We start from the raw sequence: 21,025 nt of genomic DNA, 5'->3' as shown, positions 1-21,025 counted from the left end.
AACGGTGAAATCGTGACCTGAGTTGAAATTGAGAATTGGACACCTAACTGACTGAGACACCCAGGCACTATTCCTCTGACTTTTATACTAGAATTAATTGATAATACACTATTATACTACAATATTAGAGTACTTTAACCTTGAATATATGATTATCTTTAGAACTTTTATACTTCCAGATGTTTTCAAGTTTCTTATTAGTGTTCTTTTATTTAAACTTAAAGATGTCCTTTTAGCTTTTCTTATAAGGAAGGGGTAGTGGTAATAAGCCCCTGAACATTTTTTTTTTTTGTCTTGTTAGGTCTTTATCATGGTCATTTTTGAAAGATACATTTGGTGGGTACAGTTTTCTTGGTTAGCAGTTTTTTTTTTCCTTTTAGCACTTTGGATATTTTATAACTTTATCTGGCCTGCAAGTTTTCTGCTGAAATATTCACTGACAGCTTTATGAGGATTCCTTGTAAATGTATTTTTCCCTTCAAGCTTTAAAATTTCCTCTGTTCAATTTTAACAGTTTTATTTTAAATTGATTAATATTGGGGCGCCTGGGTGGCTCAGTCAGTTAAGCGGCCGACTTCAGCTCAGGTCATGATCTTACGGTCCATGAGTTCGAGCCTTGCGTCAGGCTCTGTGCTGACAGCTCAGAGCCTGGAGCCTGTTTCGGATTCTGTGTCTCCCTCTCTCTGACCCTCCCTCATTCATGCTCTGTCTCTCTCTGTTTCAAAAATAAATAAACTTAAAAAAATAAAATAAAATAAATTGATTAATATTTTATTATTTAAGTTACTGAATAAACGTTTGAAGGTTCATAATAATCATGAACTTAGATGAAGTTTCCTGCCCCTCTATCTTTATTTTCATTCTGGGATCACCAAAAATGTATACATTGTTTTGTTGTTTTTTTCACGATTTCTCATAACTCACATAGGATGTCTTCATTTTTTGTCATTCTTTTTGTTTTTTTTTTTTTTCTGTTCTCACTGGATAATTTCAAATTATTTTTGGCTCACAAGTTCTTTCTATGTTAGATCAGGTCTGATATTAGTGTTTTCTATTGAATTTGTAATTTCTTTTTTTTATTCTAACTTGTATTTCTTTATTTTTTTTTAACTGACATCCAAATTAGTTAGCATATAGTGCAACAATGATTTCAGGAGTAGATTCGTTAGTGCCCCTTACCCATTTAGCCCATTCCCCCTTCCACAACCCTCCCATAACCCTCAGTTTGTTCTCCATATTTATGAGTCTCTTTGTTTTGTCCCTCTCCCTGTTTTTAAATTATTTTTGTTTCCCTTTTCTTATGTTTATCTGTTTTGTCTCTTAAAGTCCTCATATGAGTGAATTCATATGATATTTATCTTTCTCTGACTAATTTCACTTCGCATAATGCCCTCCAGTTCCATCCTGGTAGTTGCAAATGGCAAGATTTCATTCTTTTTGATTGCCAAGGAATATATATATATATACCACATCTTTATCCATTCATCCATCGATGGACATTTGGGCTCTTTCCATACTTTGGCTATTGTTGATAGTGCTGCTATAAACCTGGGGCTGAATGTGTCCCTTCAAAATAGCACACCTGTATCCCTTAGATAAATATCAAGTAGTGCAATTGCTGGGTCGTAGGGTAGTTCTATTTGTAGTTTTTGAGGAACCTCCATACTGTTTTCCAGAGTGGCTGCACCAGCTTGTATTCCCACCAACAATGTAAAAGAGATTCTCTTTCTCCGCATCCATGCCAACATCTGTTGTTGCCTGAGTTGCTAATGTTAGCCATTCTGACAGGTGTGAGGTGGTATCTCATTATGGTTTTGATTTGTATTTCCCTGATGATGAGTGACGTTGAGCATTTTTTCATGTGTCAGTTGGCCATCTGGATGTCTTTGTAGAAGTGTTTCTTCATGTCTTTTGCCCATTCCTTCACTGGATTATTTGTTTTTTGGGTGTTGAGTTTGATAAGTTTTTTATAGATTTTGGATACTAACCCTTTTATCTAATATGTCGTTTGCAAATATCTTCTCCCATTCTGTTGGTTGCCTTTTAGTTTTGCTGATTGTTTCCTTCACTGCACATAAGCCTTTTATTTTGATGAGATCCCAGTAGTTCATTTTTGCTTTTGTTTCCCTTGCCTCCAGAGACGTGTTGAGTAAGAAGGTGCTGCAGCCAAGATCAAAGAGGTTTTTTCCTGCTTCTCCTTGAGGATTTTGATGGCTTCCTGTCTTACAATGAGGTCTTTCATCCATTTTGAGTTTATTTTTGTGTATGGTGTAAGAAAGTGGTCCAGGTTCATTCTTCTGCATGCTGCTGTCCAGTTTTCCCAGCACCACTTTCAGAAGAGACTGTCTTTATTCCATTAGATATTCTTTCCTGCTTTGTCAAAGATTAGTTGCCCATACATTTGTGGGTCCATTTCTGGGTTCTATATTCTGTTCCATTGATCTGAGTGTCTGTTCTTGTGCCAGTATGTCTTGATGAACACAGCATCCTTTATTGATAAAAACGCTCAAGAAAGTAGGGATAGAAGGAGCATACTTTGAGATCATAAAAGCCACATATGAACAACCCAACGCTAATATCATCCTCAATGGGGAAAAACTGAGAGCTAATATCATCCTCAATGGGGAAAAACTGAGTGGACAGGGATGTCCACTCTCACCACTGTTATTCAACATAGTATTGGAAGTCTTACCCTCTGCAATCAGACAATACGAAGAAGTAAAAGGCATCCAAATTGGCCATGAGGAGGTCAAACTTTCACTCTTCTCAGATGACATGATACTCTATATGGAAAACCCAAATGATTCCACCAAAAAACTGCTAGAATTGATTCATGAATTCAGCAAAGTTGCAGGATATAAAATCAATGCACAGAAACCGGTTGCAATCCTATACACCAACAATGAAGCAACAGAAAGAGAAATCAAGGAATCAATCCCATTTACAGTTGCACCAAAAACCATAAAATACCTAGGAATAAATCTAACCAAAGAGGTGAAAAATCTATATGCTGAAAACTATAGAAAGCTTATGACAGAAATTGAAGAAGACACAAAAAAAGGAAAAAGATTTCATGCTCCTGGGTAGGAAGAACAAATATTTTTAAAATGTCGATCCTAGGCCTCTTAGTGTCACCGGCAATGAGTGCACGAAGGACTGGGTTCGAACCTGCAATAAACGACCCTTGCCACTTGGCTTTGACTCTGGACTCTGGTGGTTTGTTTTCGGGGGCTCTCTTGAATCGGGGCATACCATTTGGGGGCTCGTCCGGGATCACCCCAAGCCCACCAGACCCCAAGTCAATGGGTCGTCCCTGAGACCGATCGGATACAGATGGGCCAATCTCAAAGCACTCCCCTTTCTCTCCTCATTGCTAACTTCAGGGATGTTAGAACCAGAGGACAGAATTTGAGTCTAGACATCCAGAGGGGAAAATTAATAACCCTCTGCCGTTCTGAATGGCCAAACTTCGGCATTGGATGGCCAACTGAAGGAACTTTTTGCTTCCCTATAATCGCTAAGCCCACCTGGGACGACTGTCAGCAGCTCCTCCACATCCTGTGCACTACAGAGGAGCAAGAGAGGATCCAATTAGAAGCAAGAAAGCTGGTTCCCAGAGACGACAGTCAGCCGACATCTAACCCTGACCTCATTAATGCGACTTTCCCCCTAACCAGACCTCCACAGGACGAATGGGACTACAACACGGCAGAAGGTAGGGGAAGGCTACTCATTTATCACCAGACTCTGATGGTGGGTCTCCGGGCTGCAGCTCACAAGCCCACCAATTTGGCTAAGGTATATTCGGTCGTACAGGGAAAGGCAAAGAGTCCAGCTGCTTACTTAGAGAGATTAATGGAAGCCTTTAGACAGTTTACCCCCATGAATCCAGAAGTCCCTGAGAACCAGGCTTCTGTTGTTATGTCCTTTGTAAACCAAGCAGCTCTTGACATTAAAATAAAACTCCAAAGTCTAGAGGATTTAGAAGGTAAACAGATCCAGGATCTGCTCCATATAGCGCAACGGGTCTACAACAACAGGGACGCCCCAGAAGAGAGACAGATCAAGGCCACAGAGAAAATGACTAAAGTCCTGGCTGCTATAGTCCAGAAAGAACAGCCACCCACAGAAGGCACTCAAACAACATGCCCTCCCAGGCGGCACTTAGATAAAGATCAATGCGCCTATTGTAAAGAAAAAGGCCATTGGATAGGAGAATGCCCCAAGAAGAAACAACCCCGCCCCAGCCAAGGACAATGGCAGCCTAAAATAGCCCCCATACTGTTTACCCAAGGTACAGAATAGGGAGGACAGGGTTCAGATCCCCTCCCCAAACCTAGGGTAACATTGCAAGTGTAGGCGACCCCGGTCCAGTTCCTACTTGATACCGGGGCACAGCACTCAGTTCTGGTCAAGCCCCATAGAAAAGTATCTGAAAAACCATCCTGGGTACAAGGGGCCACCGGAATAAAGACGTACCCCTGGACAACTCAGAGGACTGTGGACCTAAGAACTGGGAAGGTAACCCGCTCCTTCCTGGTCATTCCCGACAGCCCCTGCCCCCTGTTGGGGAGGGGTTTGCTTACCAAAATGGGGGCCCAAATTCATTTCCAACCGGGGGGATCGCCAGCGGGGAGCGGGGGCGGGGCCGCGGCTCCCGCAGCAGCGGGCTACGCCATGGCGTCCCGCGGGCAGCTGCTGGGGCACGCATCCCTGGGGCGCAGCCCCGCGCACCACTCGGCCTCAGCGGGAGCCGCCCCGACAGGGCAAAGGGGTCTGGGAGGACTTGCAGGACCAACCATTATCAGATGTGGATGCCATCTGGTTCACCGATGGAAGCAGCTTCCTTCACCAGGGACAAAGGTATGCGGGGGCGGCCGTAACTTCAGAAACCGAGGTGGTTTGGGCAGAAGCCCTACCCCCCCGAACCTCGGCCCAGAAGGCTGAACTAATAGCCTTAACCCAGGCCCTAAAATTAGGAAGAGACCGAAAGCTAACCATGTACACTGATAGCCGATATGCCTTTGCCACCGCTCATGTACATGGGGTGATATACAGAGAACGGGGGCTCCTCACAGCTAAAGGGAAAGACATCAAAAATAAAGAAGAGATTCTAGCCCTGCTAACAGCCTTATGGGAACCCAAAAAGCTAGCGATTGTGCATTGCCCAGGACACCAGAAGACAACCGACCCAGTTTCCCGGGGCAACAATTTGGCCGATCAGACTGCAAAAAAAACATAGCTTGGCCCCCAGCACAATTGCTGACCCTACAGCTGCTAGACCCCGGACCCCGGGAATTGCCCCCCAGCCCTGAGTATTCAGAAAGCGACATTCAATGGATGAGTAAACTTCCTATGACCAGGATCAAAGATGGCTGGTGGAGAGACTCCAAAAGCAGCATTATACTCCCAGATAAAAAAGGATGGCAAGTTCTAGAGCGGATCCATCACAGCACCCACTTAGGTTCCTGGCGAATGTTGGACTTACTGAGACAGACTGGACTAAAAATCAGAAATGTCTCTGATAAGGTCGATCAAGTAGTCACTAAATGTACAGTGTGCCAACTCAACAATGCGAGTAGCAATCCTCAGACAACAGGGGTAAGACAAGGAGGGAGCAGACCGGGGACCTATTGGGAAGTAGATTTCACTGAGGTAAAACCAGGAAAATATGGATAAAGTATTTGCTAGTTTTTGTAGATACCTTTTCAGGATGGACTGAAGCCTTTCCAACCAAGAATGAAATGGCGCAGATTGTAGCCAAAAAGATCCTAGAAGAAATCCTGCCCAGGTATGGTTTTCCAGTAATGATAGGGTCAGACAATGGACCTGCATTCATCTCTAAGGTAAGTCAGGGACTGGCTTCCATACTTGGGGCTGATTGGAAATTACATTGTGCATTCCGACCCCAAAGCTCAGGACAGGTAGAGAGAATGAACAGAACATTAAAAGAGACCCTAACCAAATTGACCATGGAGACTGGCGCTAATTGGGTAGTCCTTCTCCCCTACACTCTGTTCAGGGTGCGTAACTCCCCATACAAACTGGGACTCACACCCTATGAAATAATGCATGGTAAACCACCCCCCATCATCCCTAACCTAAAAGATGACCTTGTCAAAACTGAGAACGATAATGGTCTTGAACTCTTGCTCTCCCTACAAGCCTTGCAGAGGGTCCATGAAGATGTATGGCCCAAGTTAAAAGAACTTTATGAGGCTGGACCCCCGCCTATTCCTCATCAATTCTAACCCGGGGATTGGGTCCTCATCAAACGTCATTGGCAGGAGACTCTGGAACCCAGGTGGAAAGGACCCTTCCAGGTCATCCTGACAACGCCTACGGCCATCAAAGTAGACGGAATCACCTCCTGGATCCATTACACCCACGCCAAACCAGTGGACCCGTTCTCAGACCTCATTGGACCTTCAGAGACAACCTGGACTGTTGATCGGACTAAGGATAATCCTTTAAAATTGACCCTACGCCGCCAACGGACTGAGCCGTAACTATGGTACTTGCCCTCCTCTTGATTGTTCTGCAAATTCTGTCTGTAAATCCAAACTCCCACACCCCCTATAATTTGACATGGGAAATTACTAACTTAGAGACTCATGAAATCTACAACAAAACCCTAGGAACTGCCCCATTAAATACCTGGTGGCCAGATTTATATTTTAATTTAGAAAAAGTTAGTCCATTAGAAGAAATGGAAGGAGGTAAATGGAGGCAACTGCAAAGGAGGGTATCAATAAGTAGAAATGGATTTTATGCATGTCCAGGATTTAGGATGGGGGCGGTGAGGCACACATGTGGAGGGTTTGAAACTCTCTATTGTGCAGCCTGGAGTTGCATCACCTCCAATGATGGGGAATGGAAGTGGGAAGTAAAACCCCAATTTATCGAAAAAAAAAATAAATAAAATGTCGATACTACCCAAAGCAATCTACATGTTCAATGCAATCCCTATCAAACCAACATGAGCATTCTTCACAGAGATAAAACAAATAATCCTAAAATTTATATGGAACCAGAAAAGACCCTGAATAGCCAAAGTGATGTTCAAAAAGAAAACCAAAGCAGAAGGCATCACAATCCCAGACTTGAATTTTTAATTGCATTTACTGTATTCTTCAGAGCCACAATTTCTCTTTGGCTCTTTTCTATGATTTCTATCTTTGAAAAGCTCACTTTGTGCATTGTTTTCTTGATTTTATTGAATGATCTTTCTGTGCTTCCCTTAACTCACTTTTATAAAAATTATTTTGAATTATTTATTGGGTAAATTAGAGATATCCATTTTTATGAAGTTGTACTGGGAAACTATTATGTTCCTATTGTAGTGTGATGATTCTATGAATCTTTATGTTCCTTGATGTCTACAAGGGTCTTCACATTTGCAGTACTAGATACTTCTAGTCTTCACTGCTTTGCCACTTCAATAAGTATAATGTTGGATTTAATTTCTTTTTTATAATTTTTCTAATATTTATTTATTATTGAGACAGAGAGAGACAGCGCATGAGCATGGGAGAGGCAGAGAGAGGAGACACAGAATCTGAAGCAGGCTCCAGGCTCTGAGCTGTCAGCACAGAGCCCGACGCGGGGCTAGAACTCAAAAACTGCAAGATCATGACCTGAGCCGACGTCAGATGCTTAACTGACTGAGCCACTCAGGCGTCCCAATGTTGTATTTAATTTCTTAAAAGGTGTACTAACATTTCCTAAGGCTAATTCCCCACATTAGTAAACATTTGTGTTTTTATTCTGTGATGATTCATCAATCATGTGTCTTCTAATTTTTATACTTTTCTATTGTATGAAATTTAAATGTAATTTAATTAAAAATTATACATATGGTCTGTATACTTTGCTCTCACTTAAAACATATGCTCACACATTTTCCCCCCAGTAATGTTAACAAATTAGTATATTAAATAATTTGTGTTAACTATATTTTCCTATTTATTAAAAATGCATTATATTAACTTGGGAAATATAATTATAAATTATAATTTAAAATTAACTTTAAATTTAACAACTGTATACTTGCACATACCAAGTACTGTTCTAGATTATGTGTTAAATATTAAGGGAAAATTCTCCAAATTCCATATCATATTTAAATGTATTATATGGTTTTAATTGATTTGCCCTAAGTCCTACCAAGTATTTACAGAAGTAATTAACCCCATGTGAGATAGAGAAACTGATGTTCAGAGCAAATTATTCCCTCTTCCTAGCAAGAGACAGATGGGAGCCTTAGAACCATGTCTTCTGATGTTTTCCTTGTGTTTTGGTGTCAAACCTTGCCATTAGTTGGTAAGCAATTTCCAAAGAAGAGGAGCATGCTGCACAATGAGCAGCTCCCAGCTCATTAATCCTAATGATAAACTGGGGGAAAATTCCTCTGAGAGTGATATGTTGTTAAAACCCATGTTCATTTTCTGTTAGATACCAGGTAGTCTGTCTACCAAGGACCTGATGATGCATGTTGAAGGGCAGTTATGCCCTCCTTGATATCTTTCTACAGGTGAGGGATATGAACATGAAATTAATTGAACTCTTGCTTCCACATACTTATTTTATTTACACAAAAAATAAAATACGTATTTATATAATGTAAACATTGAAATAATGGGTGGTATAAAGTTTAACTTTTCAATGCCTTATTAAATACCCAGGAAGATTTGAGACATAAAGGAGTGAGAAAAAAAAATAGAAGTTATTTAGTGTGGAGAAATGAATGCAGGCCTCTTCTGTGGTACATCCTTACAAGTTAGACTTCTCAGTTTGGACAAAGTCCTGCCAGTAGGTCTGATAACAGTATGAAAACAAAACGTTTAAAACTTCAGATACGGACTGTGTAAAGAAGTTATTTTCATGAGGCAGAACAATTGCAATGTATAATTTCATGGCATTGAGATATTATTTAACTAAAACAAAAGGCCTCTTCATAACAGTTAGTGAAGTATTATATATGTGTGTGTATATACACACATTGTTTTTTCTTTTCATTTTGTATTGTGTTGAATATAGATTATATTAAACTTGCATACTTACCATGATTTTGCCAAATATTTATCAAATATGTCAGTGATTTCTCTTTTAAAATTACAAGGCTTAAATTTTAAGAAAATATTTAAAGCTTCTGTTCTACTATATCACCTTGGTTTGCACCATTAGTTAAGAATATAAAGGTGATAAATCCATACCTATAGTATCAACACTTGATTATTCCATGTTGCTTTATTTCATTTTCTTTGATTAGATTTTTAAGCTTGTTTTATTACACTAGACTTTATTCATCACATAAGCAAGAGCAGGGATCTCATTTTGACCCATGATATACCCCAAGCTCCCAAAATTTTCCATGATATAGAAAATGTGCTAAAAATATTTGAATAAATGAACACTATTGTATTTCAGAATGACTAGTACTAGGGAATACTTGGGTTTTAATTTTTTTTTAAATTTTCCCTTTCTCCTGAGAATCACTGTCTTGAAGATGTGCAAAGAATTATATGTGTTTTAGTAGTTTACATATGTTTACATGTCAAGGGTAATGGTGGAAGCAAAGGAATTATACCTAAATTGTTTCCAACTTCACCAATTCTGACGTTATTTTTATTTAATATTTTAATTGTAGTTCCTGCAAAGAAAGTATAATTGGCTTTTTCTAGATTTGTCATAGATAACCATTTTCCTTTTGAGCAAACAGGAGTTAAGTGTCATAGGTAGGCATTTGCTCAGTTGTGGAGACTAAAGATGCTTCCATTTAATGGAAACTTAGATGTTAAAATGAGGTTTAGGATTACATATTTCAGTTGATAGCAAAAGTGATCTTCTCCTGAATTTCTAGCATTTAACTGAAATGAGTATTAATTTTAATAAGTATCTAATAAACACAGAAAGATAAAATCAGGAAACATGTTTAAATATAGTTAAATTCAGACCATAGTTTTTCAAGACTGATGAAGCAGCAGTAGAGACAGCTGCTTCCTTGCCTCTCTAGATAACGTATGGGGGAATCTTCTTTCATGAGATAAAGACTAATAAATTTAACTGAACTCAGAGCTGCCTGAACACAATGGTCTTTTCTAATTTGAAAGATTGTAAAAGTCTTTGAGATTTTTAAGAACAACGTTACAGCATATGCTGTGCATTTAATACATGGCTTGAATATTAAGATAGATACTTGTCCAATACTATTATTTATTTAAAATAAAGGTTCTTACAATCTTAAAATTATCATCTAAAATTTACATGATTTATAATAATTTTTACTATCATATCTGCCTTAAATATAGGGAAAATTAGGGTAAAGAGATTTAAGTGACTAAAACAAGGCTAGCTACTGGAAATCTTAAAATTCGGAAATTAATATTGTTTTCTTACTCTGAGACCTGTTTTATTTTTTCACCGTTACCAAAATGGAGAGTTATTTGCTTTCAGTAAGAGAAGATCCTACAATTTATAGTCAATACTTTGATAATATTATTACTTTTCCAGCACTGTTACAAGAGTCTTACACAGACTCCAGAATAATTCTCAGGACAAGGGCTGCTCTTTCGCTCTGCTGGCCAATGAGGAACTTGAGGAGTGACTTCCCTGGGGTCACATAGCTATTAAGTGGCGGATGCTGGTCTTTTGCCCAGGCCATTTGAGGTACAGATTCTGTGTAAGGATCAGATTAAACTACATCAGGAGTAATGGGTAAAGTGGCATCTTAGAGTTTGAAGTCATCATAGAAACCTGGGAAACTTAAACTAGCAAATTTGAATTGTTTACACCAATGCTAAGTCTAGATTATTTCTGGACATTCTTTTGTATGTATTTGTCCTCTCTTTGTTAATTTTTTAAATTTTCTAATACATTATGTATTTAAACATTATATTTTCTAAGTTTTTTGATATGTGCATGTTAGTGAGTCACTCTGAATGTAGCCTACAAAAACTAACATACACATTTTTTTAATGTTTTTTTTTTTTAACGTTTATTTATTTTTGAGACAGAGAGACAGAGCATGAACGGGGAGGGTCAGAGAGAGAGGGAGACACAGAATCTGAAACAGGCTCCAGACTCTGAGCTGTCAGCACAGAGCCCGATGCGGGGCTCGAACTCACGGACCGCGAGATCATGACCTGAGCCGAAGTCGGACGCTCAACTGACTGAGCCACCCCAGGCACCCCCTGACGTACATATTTTAAGACCATAACGATTTGCTTCAGATGGCATCTTGTAGTATGGGACTTAAGAGTTGAGAATAATCTGATGAATTTTGTTTTCAGATTCGGAAGCAGATATGGGCAGGATTCTGGTGTAAGTTTATGGTAGCTCAGTCATCCTCCAAATATTTAAAGTTTGAAATGTGGAAAATTATATGTATTAATTGCCCACGTTTGGACTAGGAAGCTCATCCTTTGAAATTATCCTTAAAAGGATCTCTTTTTATACATATAATCTCTACTTGTAAGAAGACAAAAAATGTTTTCCAGAAAAAACTGATGTCACTTGAATGTGCACCATCAGTGAAAACTTGGATTTATTTCATAATTACATATATGTATATATATATTATAAATGTGTGCTATATGTGCATAATATATACACACATATATGCACAATAAACTATTGCTATATATGTGCATATACATATATATATCTACTTATCACATATATGATTCATATACATACATATATATGATAAGGAAATTGTAAATGTGCCACATTTTTCACTTAAGAATACAATAAAACTGTCATACCATGCTAATGATTATAGATCCACCTTACATTCCAATGGTTGCTTGAAATTCTATTACACATTTTAATATTAAAACAAAATTATTTGTCCAACTGCAGATGCTTAAATTTCTTCTTCTTTCTTACTATTGCAAACAAGACCAAGATGAAAACTTTTAAATGTTGCCTATTTATCTCTTGATTTCTATACAAAATTTCCTGTAAGTATAGTTTATACACATTACTTTTAAGATCCTAATATTGGACTGGTGCTTTCTCAAACAAAGATGATACCTACTCCCACTCTCAGCAGAAATTTATGAGCACCCCATCTTGATACTCAATGTTAGTACAGACCAGCTTCAACTAGAGGCTCAAAATTTAATGAGATTGCAAGCTCAAACTTCATTTATACACTCTGGAGCCCGTGCAGCAGAAGAGAATATAGCCAGTGCTGTGAACATCTAGCCTGTTGAGGAAGTTTCCTTCTGCTCATACTGTAAGGAAGAGTCATAGTGAGTCAAGCTTAAGTTCTAACCATATAACTTTGGGCATCCACTTCCCAGATGTCCACCATCAGACCAAAAATTTCACATTTTATATCCTCACACAACACACAAATTAGAGGAAGGTAACACCAGGTGCACAATGTCATATATATTCAAGGGGGGAAGTGGTGGGAGTTGTTTTCATGGATTCACCAACAAATTCCAGAAGGGACCACCTGGTGGGAAACAGAGGTTGAGAACGTGTTGATATTCCAATGATATTGAGCTTAATAACTAACTCTGATCATATTCAAGGAGAGAATAATCATATTGAAAATGTCTGTTTTTATTGAACTAATGACCTAATTCAACTGTGGGGAAGCTCTCAACGTACCTCCACCCATAGATAGGTTTTGGTTTAAGAAAGTGATATATTAAGTTAGACATAACCAAAACATTACTGAGGTCTTTTTGCAGAGCTTGCATTTTACTTTACATCTCTTTTTAAATATTTTATTATTTTTTTTAATTTTGTTTTTACAATTTTCTTAAGTAGGCTCCATACCCTATGTGGAGCTCAAACTCATGACTCTGGGATGGCATGCTCCACCAACTGAGACAGACAGGCACCCCTAAAATGTTGTTTTAAAGAATGATCATGCCTCTCAATTTAGGAGCATATCTATCTATCTATCTATCATCTATCATCTATCTATCATCTATCTTTCTTTCTATCTATATAGTAGAAGAGGAAAATTATATTTTAAAAACTTGATAATTTAACTCATGGTTTTAGATTTGTAAACCGTTGGCAAGCTTTCCTTAGTAACATTTGAGTTTAGGCCACGATGAGTTAAATTAGGTTCACATCTCCATGTAATTTTTGAAATGTCTTTGTTGTTTATTTTTCATTCAATTTTAATAGTCTTGTCCTCACTGGTAATTTATTCCTGAGTTAACCCTGCCACTTCCCTCTGACACACATTATAGAAGATTTCTTTCAAATATGGATCCTCAAAAGGAAATATGGTGTCATCTTTATAGGGCTGTATATGTAGTAGTGGTTATACTGGTGAAAGACTGGGAGTAGGACTATTGGATGGGTCATTATTTTATGTCTGCTTGGAGCTAAGAAGTTACCCTCAGAAGTGAATATTCAGAAGTGAAATGTATGAATCTGGTGTTTGGAGGATCTTTCCTGGCTTACATTCTCTGGGGACTTTTGTTTATGTGTGTGTACCTCAACATAGGAAATCAGACAACTACAGGCAAACGTGTGATGCTTAGAGATTGCCCAGGAGTTAGCACTTTATATTTCTGAAAGTAATAATTTTATTTGTTATTTTGTAAGTTTGTTGACAACTTTGACCAGAAATTCAAAACTTTTTGAATGTGATTCTGGTTTTACAGCCCATCTTAATTTGACTTATCTTAGACAATTGTCGATTTAACATATGATAAAGAGGATATTGTGCATTTATGGTCAGTTGAGTATAACTGTGGAGAGTATGAAAAACAAAGTCCTGCTCCTCTACCAGTTGTACTTCCCGTGCCTCAGTTTCTCCAACTGAAAAATAGTGATAATTATAGTAACTGACTCCATAGACGTGTTGTGAAAAGTGGCTACATCAAAACACTAAAGCATGTGGAGAGATGCCTGGCACAAAGTAAACGCTGCATGAGTACTGGCTAATTTGTTATTAGGAACATGCTTCAATTATACTTATGTTTAAAAGATGATAAAACTACTTATTGGTGTAGCTACTGTATCAAATTACCACTAACTCAGTGGCTTTAAATGACACAAATTTATAATCTTATAATTCTGGAGGTCACAAGTCAAAATTTGGTCACATTAGGCTAAGGGATACACTCATTTCTGAAGGCCATAGAGGAAATCCATTTTTCTAGCATTTTTCAGATTCTAGAGACCACTCATTCCTTCTCATCATGGTCCTCTTCATCTTCAATACCAGTGTTTGAATCATTTGGACCTGTATTCATAATATCACATCTCCTCTAATTTCTTCCTTCCTCTTTTCTCCTTCCCTCGTATAAGGACCCTTGTGCTTGCATTGGGTACAACAGGACGTTCAGAATAATCTCACCTTAATCACATCTGCAAAATATGTTTTGTCAAATAAAGCAACATATTCATAGTCTGGGAATTAGGATAGGGATCCATGAGTGGGGTGAGGACATTATTCTGCCTAGTACAATTGGTTTTATTTAACAGTAAGTTAAATATATCATATTGTTAAGTTTAATAAAATACAAAATTAATAGAAGCCTGTTTTAAGACAGTTTTTTTTTCTGATAATAGGAGACAGGTGCAAATTACTGCTACAAAAATACACTCATGATTTTCTGACCTTTTGCCTGTGTAACCTAGGTGAGTTCAAATTAAATTAGCAACATCCACAATACAACCCATGCATGGATAATGACATCTGCAGTTACAGTTATCTTGTACAAAATAATTGGTACAAAATCAAATGAAGTACTGTTACAACGTAGGCAGATTCAAAAAGGATAGAAAGCGGTGAGTTCTTTGCTTGCTGAAAAATTATGCTGATGTCTGACTTTGTCCAAAATACTATATTGATTTTAAGTCACTAAGAGTGTTTATCTCAAATTTGTATATGTGAAACCTCAATGATTAAGATGTAAAATTCCTATTGCTGTTTTATCCTAGAAACTTGTGAAACATTTTGGTTTCCTAGAACTGTTTCTTATTAGAGAATGTAGGTAGATCCTCTCTTATGGCAATTTTATTTTGGATTGAAGATAAACAAAAGGGCCTGGCATTTAATTTCTTTTTATTTTTCCTTTAGCACATTTTATAGATCATATTCAGGTGGATTTTAAGGAAATTCTACAAGAAATGAATCACCCATGTGGGTGGCTCAGTTGGTTAAGTGTCTGACTCTTGATTTCAGCTCAGGCTGTGATCTCCTAGTTCCTGAGTTTGAGCCCCACATTAGGCTCTGTGCTGACAGTGTGAAGCCTGCTTGGAATTTATCTCTCCCTCTCTCTCTGCCCCTCCTTAGCTCTTTCTCTCTCTCTCTCTCTCTCTCTCTCAAAAAATAAATAAACATTAAGAAAAAGAAAAGAATCACTTAAAGGGCAAAAAGAAAAAAAAAAGCAATTTGCATTTTAGTAAACTGTATATGTTTAACAATTATTTATTTAAATATTCAACAAACATTTACAAGGTGCCAGTCATTCATTTATATTCTAAAAGCACTCAGGAAACAAAATAGGCAACAGCCTTACTCATATTGAACTTTCTGTCAGTGACAGGAGACAAACACAAAATGTAATGAATATATATGTTAAGTAGTATGAAGGAATGTGCAAACAATAGCCATCTAGTCCTAACAAAGTGGGCTTTAGGCAAAGCCCTGAAAGACATGAGGGTGTCAGTCACAGCTATAGGGAAGAGATCCAGCCCAGGGTGACAGCAGAGACAAAAGCTATGGCCTGGAGGCTACCCCAGAGAGGGGACAAAGGATCAACAAGGGGGTCACATGGGACTTGCAGCACCAGAGCAAATACACTGGAAAAAGCAGGCAATGGCTTCAAAGGGTGAAACTGTTACAATATGGTGGGCCTTAAAGTGAAATATAAAGTTTTATGGTAGAGCTTTGAGCAGGAGTTGACCTGTTTTGATATAGGTTTTTTAAGATCACTTTGCTCTGCTGAGGTTGGACTCAACACAGACAATAGAGAAAGCAGGGAGATAGCAGGAATCTACTAGAATAACCTAGATGAAATGAAATGACTAGAATATTTCATTTGTGAAATGCCAACAAATAACCTAACCTTTGTGATATTGTGATGCATAACTAATATATATTTAGTCTTTTTTTCAAATTCCTGGCATTGACTTCTTAAAACTCTCTGAATTTCCTAAATGGAAATAGCTATGTAGATGTCTTTTGTTATCCATAAAATGTCCTCCTACCACACCTGAGTTTATGTTAATTAGATGATTTATTGAAATCTCCTAAGAATTGGGCTTGTTCCCAGGAAAATAACCATAATTAAAGGTTTGCAGCTTTTAAACCTCCGCCACTAGATCTCCATGGAGAAGAGGTCTAGAGATTTCATTAATCACTGATGGTCAATGATTTGATCAATAATGCTTAAATAATCAAGCATTTATAAAAATACAAAAGGATGGGTTTCCAAGAGCTTCTGGGTTGGTGCACATGTGGAGTTGTAGAGGATGGTACACATAGACAAGGCAGTGAATCTTCTGGCCTTTTCCTGCATACCTACCAGATGTATCTCTTCTACCTAGTTGTTAGTAAAATATTTTTTCTTAATTCTATAAAATGTTCTAGAAAATTAGTTGAGCTCAGGGATGGGCTCCTAGAAACCGAGGCCCAAGTGATAAACTTTACTTGCAGTTGGCGTCTGATTTGGGTGACAGTCTTGTGGGGCTAAGCTCTTAACCAGTGAGAGATTAAGCTATCTCCATGTAGATAGTGTGAATATTGTATTAAGTTGTAGGACACCCAGCTGTTTGTCTGGAAGGTTAAGAATTGCTTATTATGGGGAGGAGACCCTCACACATTTGTTGACCAAAAGTGTCAGAGGTGAAATGTTGAGAATAGAGGAGACACACTTTTCTTTATCCATTTTTAAATGTTTTTTCTTTATACTTTTCTCTTCCTAAGTTATTCATTAATTTTGGCCTTTCATATAATGAGTGAATCAATGGGCCTTTACTCAAACCAGTGTTGACTTGGCCCTACTATGGTTTGGACATTCTGGTGCCAGAAATGCATAGAGTGAATAGGAAAGATATAGCTAAACTAATCAAAGTATAGCAAATACCAACTTTATTATGCCACTCACATAATCTATGTATTGCAGCATGAACATAAACACAATACGAAAAGTGTTGTTCATCAACAATGAGGAGTAGATCTACAGTTTCTGATTTATGATGTCTCTTGGTCTCTTCATTTTTCTCTAGCACTTTGTGTTGGAAAATTTCAGCCAAACCAGTACTCTCTGAGGTGTCATCTCTATTGTAAGTCTCGCCCATACTGAAAGGATCTTCTCTCCTTTTACTTCCTGGTCTTTGTGGCTTCTGGTCTGCTGGAGCTGACATAGGCAATGTAAATGAAGAATATAACTTTATCTTCTGATTTTATCCTCCTGGGGCTTCTGGTGAACAATAAAACTACTGGGATTGTCTTTGCTGTTATTTTTGCTATTTTTGTGGTAGCTGTAACTGCAAATTTGGTCATGATATTCTTGATTCAGGTGGACTCCCGTCTCCATACTCCTATGTACTTTCTGCTCAGCCAGCTGTCCATCATGGATACTCTTTTCATTTGTACCACTGTCCCAAAACTTCTGGTCGACATGGTTTCTAAAGAGAAGACCATTTCCTTTGTGGGTTGTGGCATCCAGATCTTCCTCTACTTGAGCATGATTGGCTCAGAGTTCTTCCTCTTGGGCCTCATGGCCTATGACCGCTATGTGGCTGTCTGTAACCCTCTTAGGTATCCAGTCCTGATGAACCGCAGGGTGTGTCTCCTGCTGGCTGCTGGTGCCTGGTTTGGGGGGTCCCTGGATGGCTTTCTGCTCACCCCCATCACCATGAATGTTCCCTATTGTCACTCCCGAAATATCAACCATTTTTTCTGTGAGATCCCTGCAGTTCTCAGACTAGCCTGTGCTGACACATCCTTGTATGAAACCTTGATGTACATCTGCTGTGTACTCATGTTGCTCATCCCTATCTCTCTCATCTCAATCTCCTACTCTCTTATTTTGTTCACTGTCCACAGAATGCAGTCTGCTGAAGGCCGGAAAAAGGCCTTTACTACTTGCTCTTCCCACTTGACTGTGGTCAGCATTTTCTATGGGGCTGCCTTCTACACTTATGTTTTGCCCCAGTCTTTTCACACTCCTGAGCAGGACAAAGTAGTTTCAGCCTTCTATACCATTGTCACACCCATGCTCAATCCTCTTATCTACAGCCTCAGAAAAAAGGATGTCATGGGGGCATTTCAAAAGATATTGTCAAGATGTTTATCTGCTCAGAAAGTATCCACAAGTGATGCTTAGGGATTCAATAAACTGAGAATAGATGAGAACATTCTCTGTTGTCCTGTTTTAAAGAAGACTATTTGCTCAGATGTCAAAGATTACTACTTACAATTAATTAAGATAATTTATCATGTCTGGTTTCCTGTTCCTGGGGGAGGGAACCAGGGATTTTTCATTAGATATGCAGATACATTTTGGCTATCAACAATGAGGTATTATTAGGTTAAAGAATTAATCTGATTCTGGTTCTTTGTCTCTCAGTCTGAAAAAAGAAAAAAAAATATTTGCAGGTTACTTTCACACTTAACCCAGACATAGCTTCCATAACTACCAGATTTTGATGCCACAATTATGTGATTATGTTTGTATCAATAAAGTTAAATAATACCAATTCACAAGTGATGAAATATAGAAATCACACAATTTTAATCAAGTCTTTAATTATTGGCTTTGCCTCAAGATTTTAACCTTTAAGATCATCTTCGTAGGATTCACACTAAAAATAGTTGCCTGTCAAATATGAGACCATAGTAAATAGTGGATAAGCTTAGCTATATTGACTGAATATTGAATGTCCAAGAATTACACACCTACTCAAAAGAGACTGTAATATATAATATCAAAGAGCACTACTGTGACTTTTTCCATGCTATTTTAATAGAATTCTAAGAATGGTGACATTTATGGAAGAAATTTTACATTGCCCAATTATATGTGATTCATAAACAGGACTTGGGTGCAATTTAGGTTTGTTTGGCATGATACAGAAAGCTCTTGAAGAATTTTCTATATAGATATAACTTGATAAGATGTACATTTTTATGTACATTATTTTATGTACACTTCTATACTATGACTATAGGGTAGGAAATAGAACAGGGAACTAGACTGTATGCAGGAAGACAACTTAGGAATCTTCAAATGCGTGAAAAGGATTGAGTAGGGTAGCTACATAAAAGGATTTAGCTCATGGAAAAGATGACCATTGGGAAAGAAAGTGAAATGAAATATAAGTCAATTGACTTCAGGTGGAAGGAAACTAGGGTTTCTATTTACTAAGATTCTGAAAACTTTTAGAGTGGCAGGATTGAGTAGGAGAAAACAATAATTTAGTTGTTGAGAAACTTTTTTAAAAAATCTAATGTTTATTTATTGTTGAGAGACAGAGAGACACAGAGCATGAGCAGAGGAGGGATAGAGAGGTGGGGGGAGGCAAGAATCTGAAGCAGGCTCCAGGCTCTGAGCTGTCAGCACAGAGCCCTACAAGGGGCTTGAACTCACAAACCACAATATCATGATCTGAGCCACCCAGGCGCCCCAGTTGTTGAGAAAAATTTTAAATGTCTATTAGATATATGAAGCCATTCGGGATTCAGATTAGTGGTAAGGGCTGAGGGTTTAAATTGTTATTCTTAAGAGTCGAAGAAAATATTTAAAGACATAGGATCAGTTAAAACTTAGGTAAGAGTAAAGGTTTGAGACTTAGGCAACTGTGTTCAGCTGGCTAGAAAGTGAGACAAAAGATAATGATTGATGGAGTAAGAAGAAGTAATATCTAGGTACAAGTGAGAAAACGTCGAAACTGGAGACTCTAATCAACTGCAGTAGATACTATTTCTTATTGGATCACAATGAGAGTTTTGAGGTGGCCACTCAATTTGTCCACGCAAAGATCTCTTGTGACCTTAATAAGAACAAGCCCAGTGGAGTGCTCAGAGAGGATACAGGGTAAAATATAAGGAGAGAAAGTGGATAAGTGAGCCCAGTATAAACACATTTTTTTTTTTTTTTTTAGTGAGAACAGAAAAATGGAGCAGTAGCTAGAAAGGGATATGATATCAATGTGTTTTGTTGTAATATATTACAGATATGTTAAAGGGAATAATATATACAAAGAACGAATTGATACTGGATAAAAAAAAAAAAATGGAAGGAACTGCTTCCAGAAGGTTGACCTTTGATAGAGATAGAGAGCATAGAAACCAATTTATAAGTGAACAAGTTGATTATTTTTTGAGTTAGTATAGTCACTTCATTTCCTCTAGCAGAAACTAAGGCAGTGTATATGTGATACAAGTAAGTTCTCTTCTAATTGTTTCTATTTTATCAGTGCAATTAGAATCAATGAGAGCTTCTATTTGTGAAGGGCAGGACTTATTGTTAAAACTCTGAAAAAAGAACAAAAGCATCTTGGAGATCAGTTGGGTAAATGAACATGTTAGACATATTAGGATTACAGGGTAGTTTTGGGATTGACTTATGAATTTAGCATGTTTGTCAGTCCAATAAGTGTACTCTGCATGGTGTCTAGCAAATAGTAATCATGCAATGTATTACCTACAATTAATTATGGCAACAATGATAAAAATAAAAGGAAAAATTGCTATTAGTATTTTACAGACTTAGCATTTCTTATGTGAATAAAATATGTTGAAATCATTTGTTTTTCTAATGCTTAGAACTTGCAGCATATAAGTGTTTATAATGAGTGGTTCATTTCATGAATTAATTTTTTTGTGCAATTAAAGGTTTTTTAACCAATATCCTTGCTCATGTGAAACTTATTGTATAACATGATTTGATTTGGAATCATAAGGTAATCCTGCCCCTTCAACATACTAATTGTTTAAATTTATGAGTTAATGACACCCCCCCCATACATCCAGTCTTTAAACTGGTCTTTCTGATGCCTTTTCTGATGACAAGTTGGATTACCTAATGTA

General features: G+C 37.8%; 1 protein-coding gene across 1 annotated transcript; it reads left to right on the top strand.

The window, feature by feature from the left end:
* Positions 1–17,360: 17,360 nt before the first annotated feature.
* On the top strand, positions 17,361–18,320 carry LOC106975044 (olfactory receptor 2T11). The gene has a single exon (XM_015072319.3). The coding sequence runs from the start codon at positions 17,367–17,369 to the stop codon at positions 18,318–18,320; it is 954 nt and encodes a 317-aa protein (XP_014927805.3). The 5' UTR covers positions 17,361–17,366.
* Positions 18,321–21,025: the final 2,705 nt, after the last annotated feature.

The sequence above is a fragment of the Acinonyx jubatus genome, chromosome A1 (genome assembly GCF_027475565.1).
Source record: "Acinonyx jubatus isolate Ajub_Pintada_27869175 chromosome A1, VMU_Ajub_asm_v1.0, whole genome shotgun sequence".
NCBI lineage: Eukaryota > Metazoa > Chordata > Mammalia > Carnivora > Felidae > Acinonyx > Acinonyx jubatus.
Note: the sequence above shows the minus strand (reverse complement) of the source record. Positions and strands in the feature narration are given on the sequence as shown.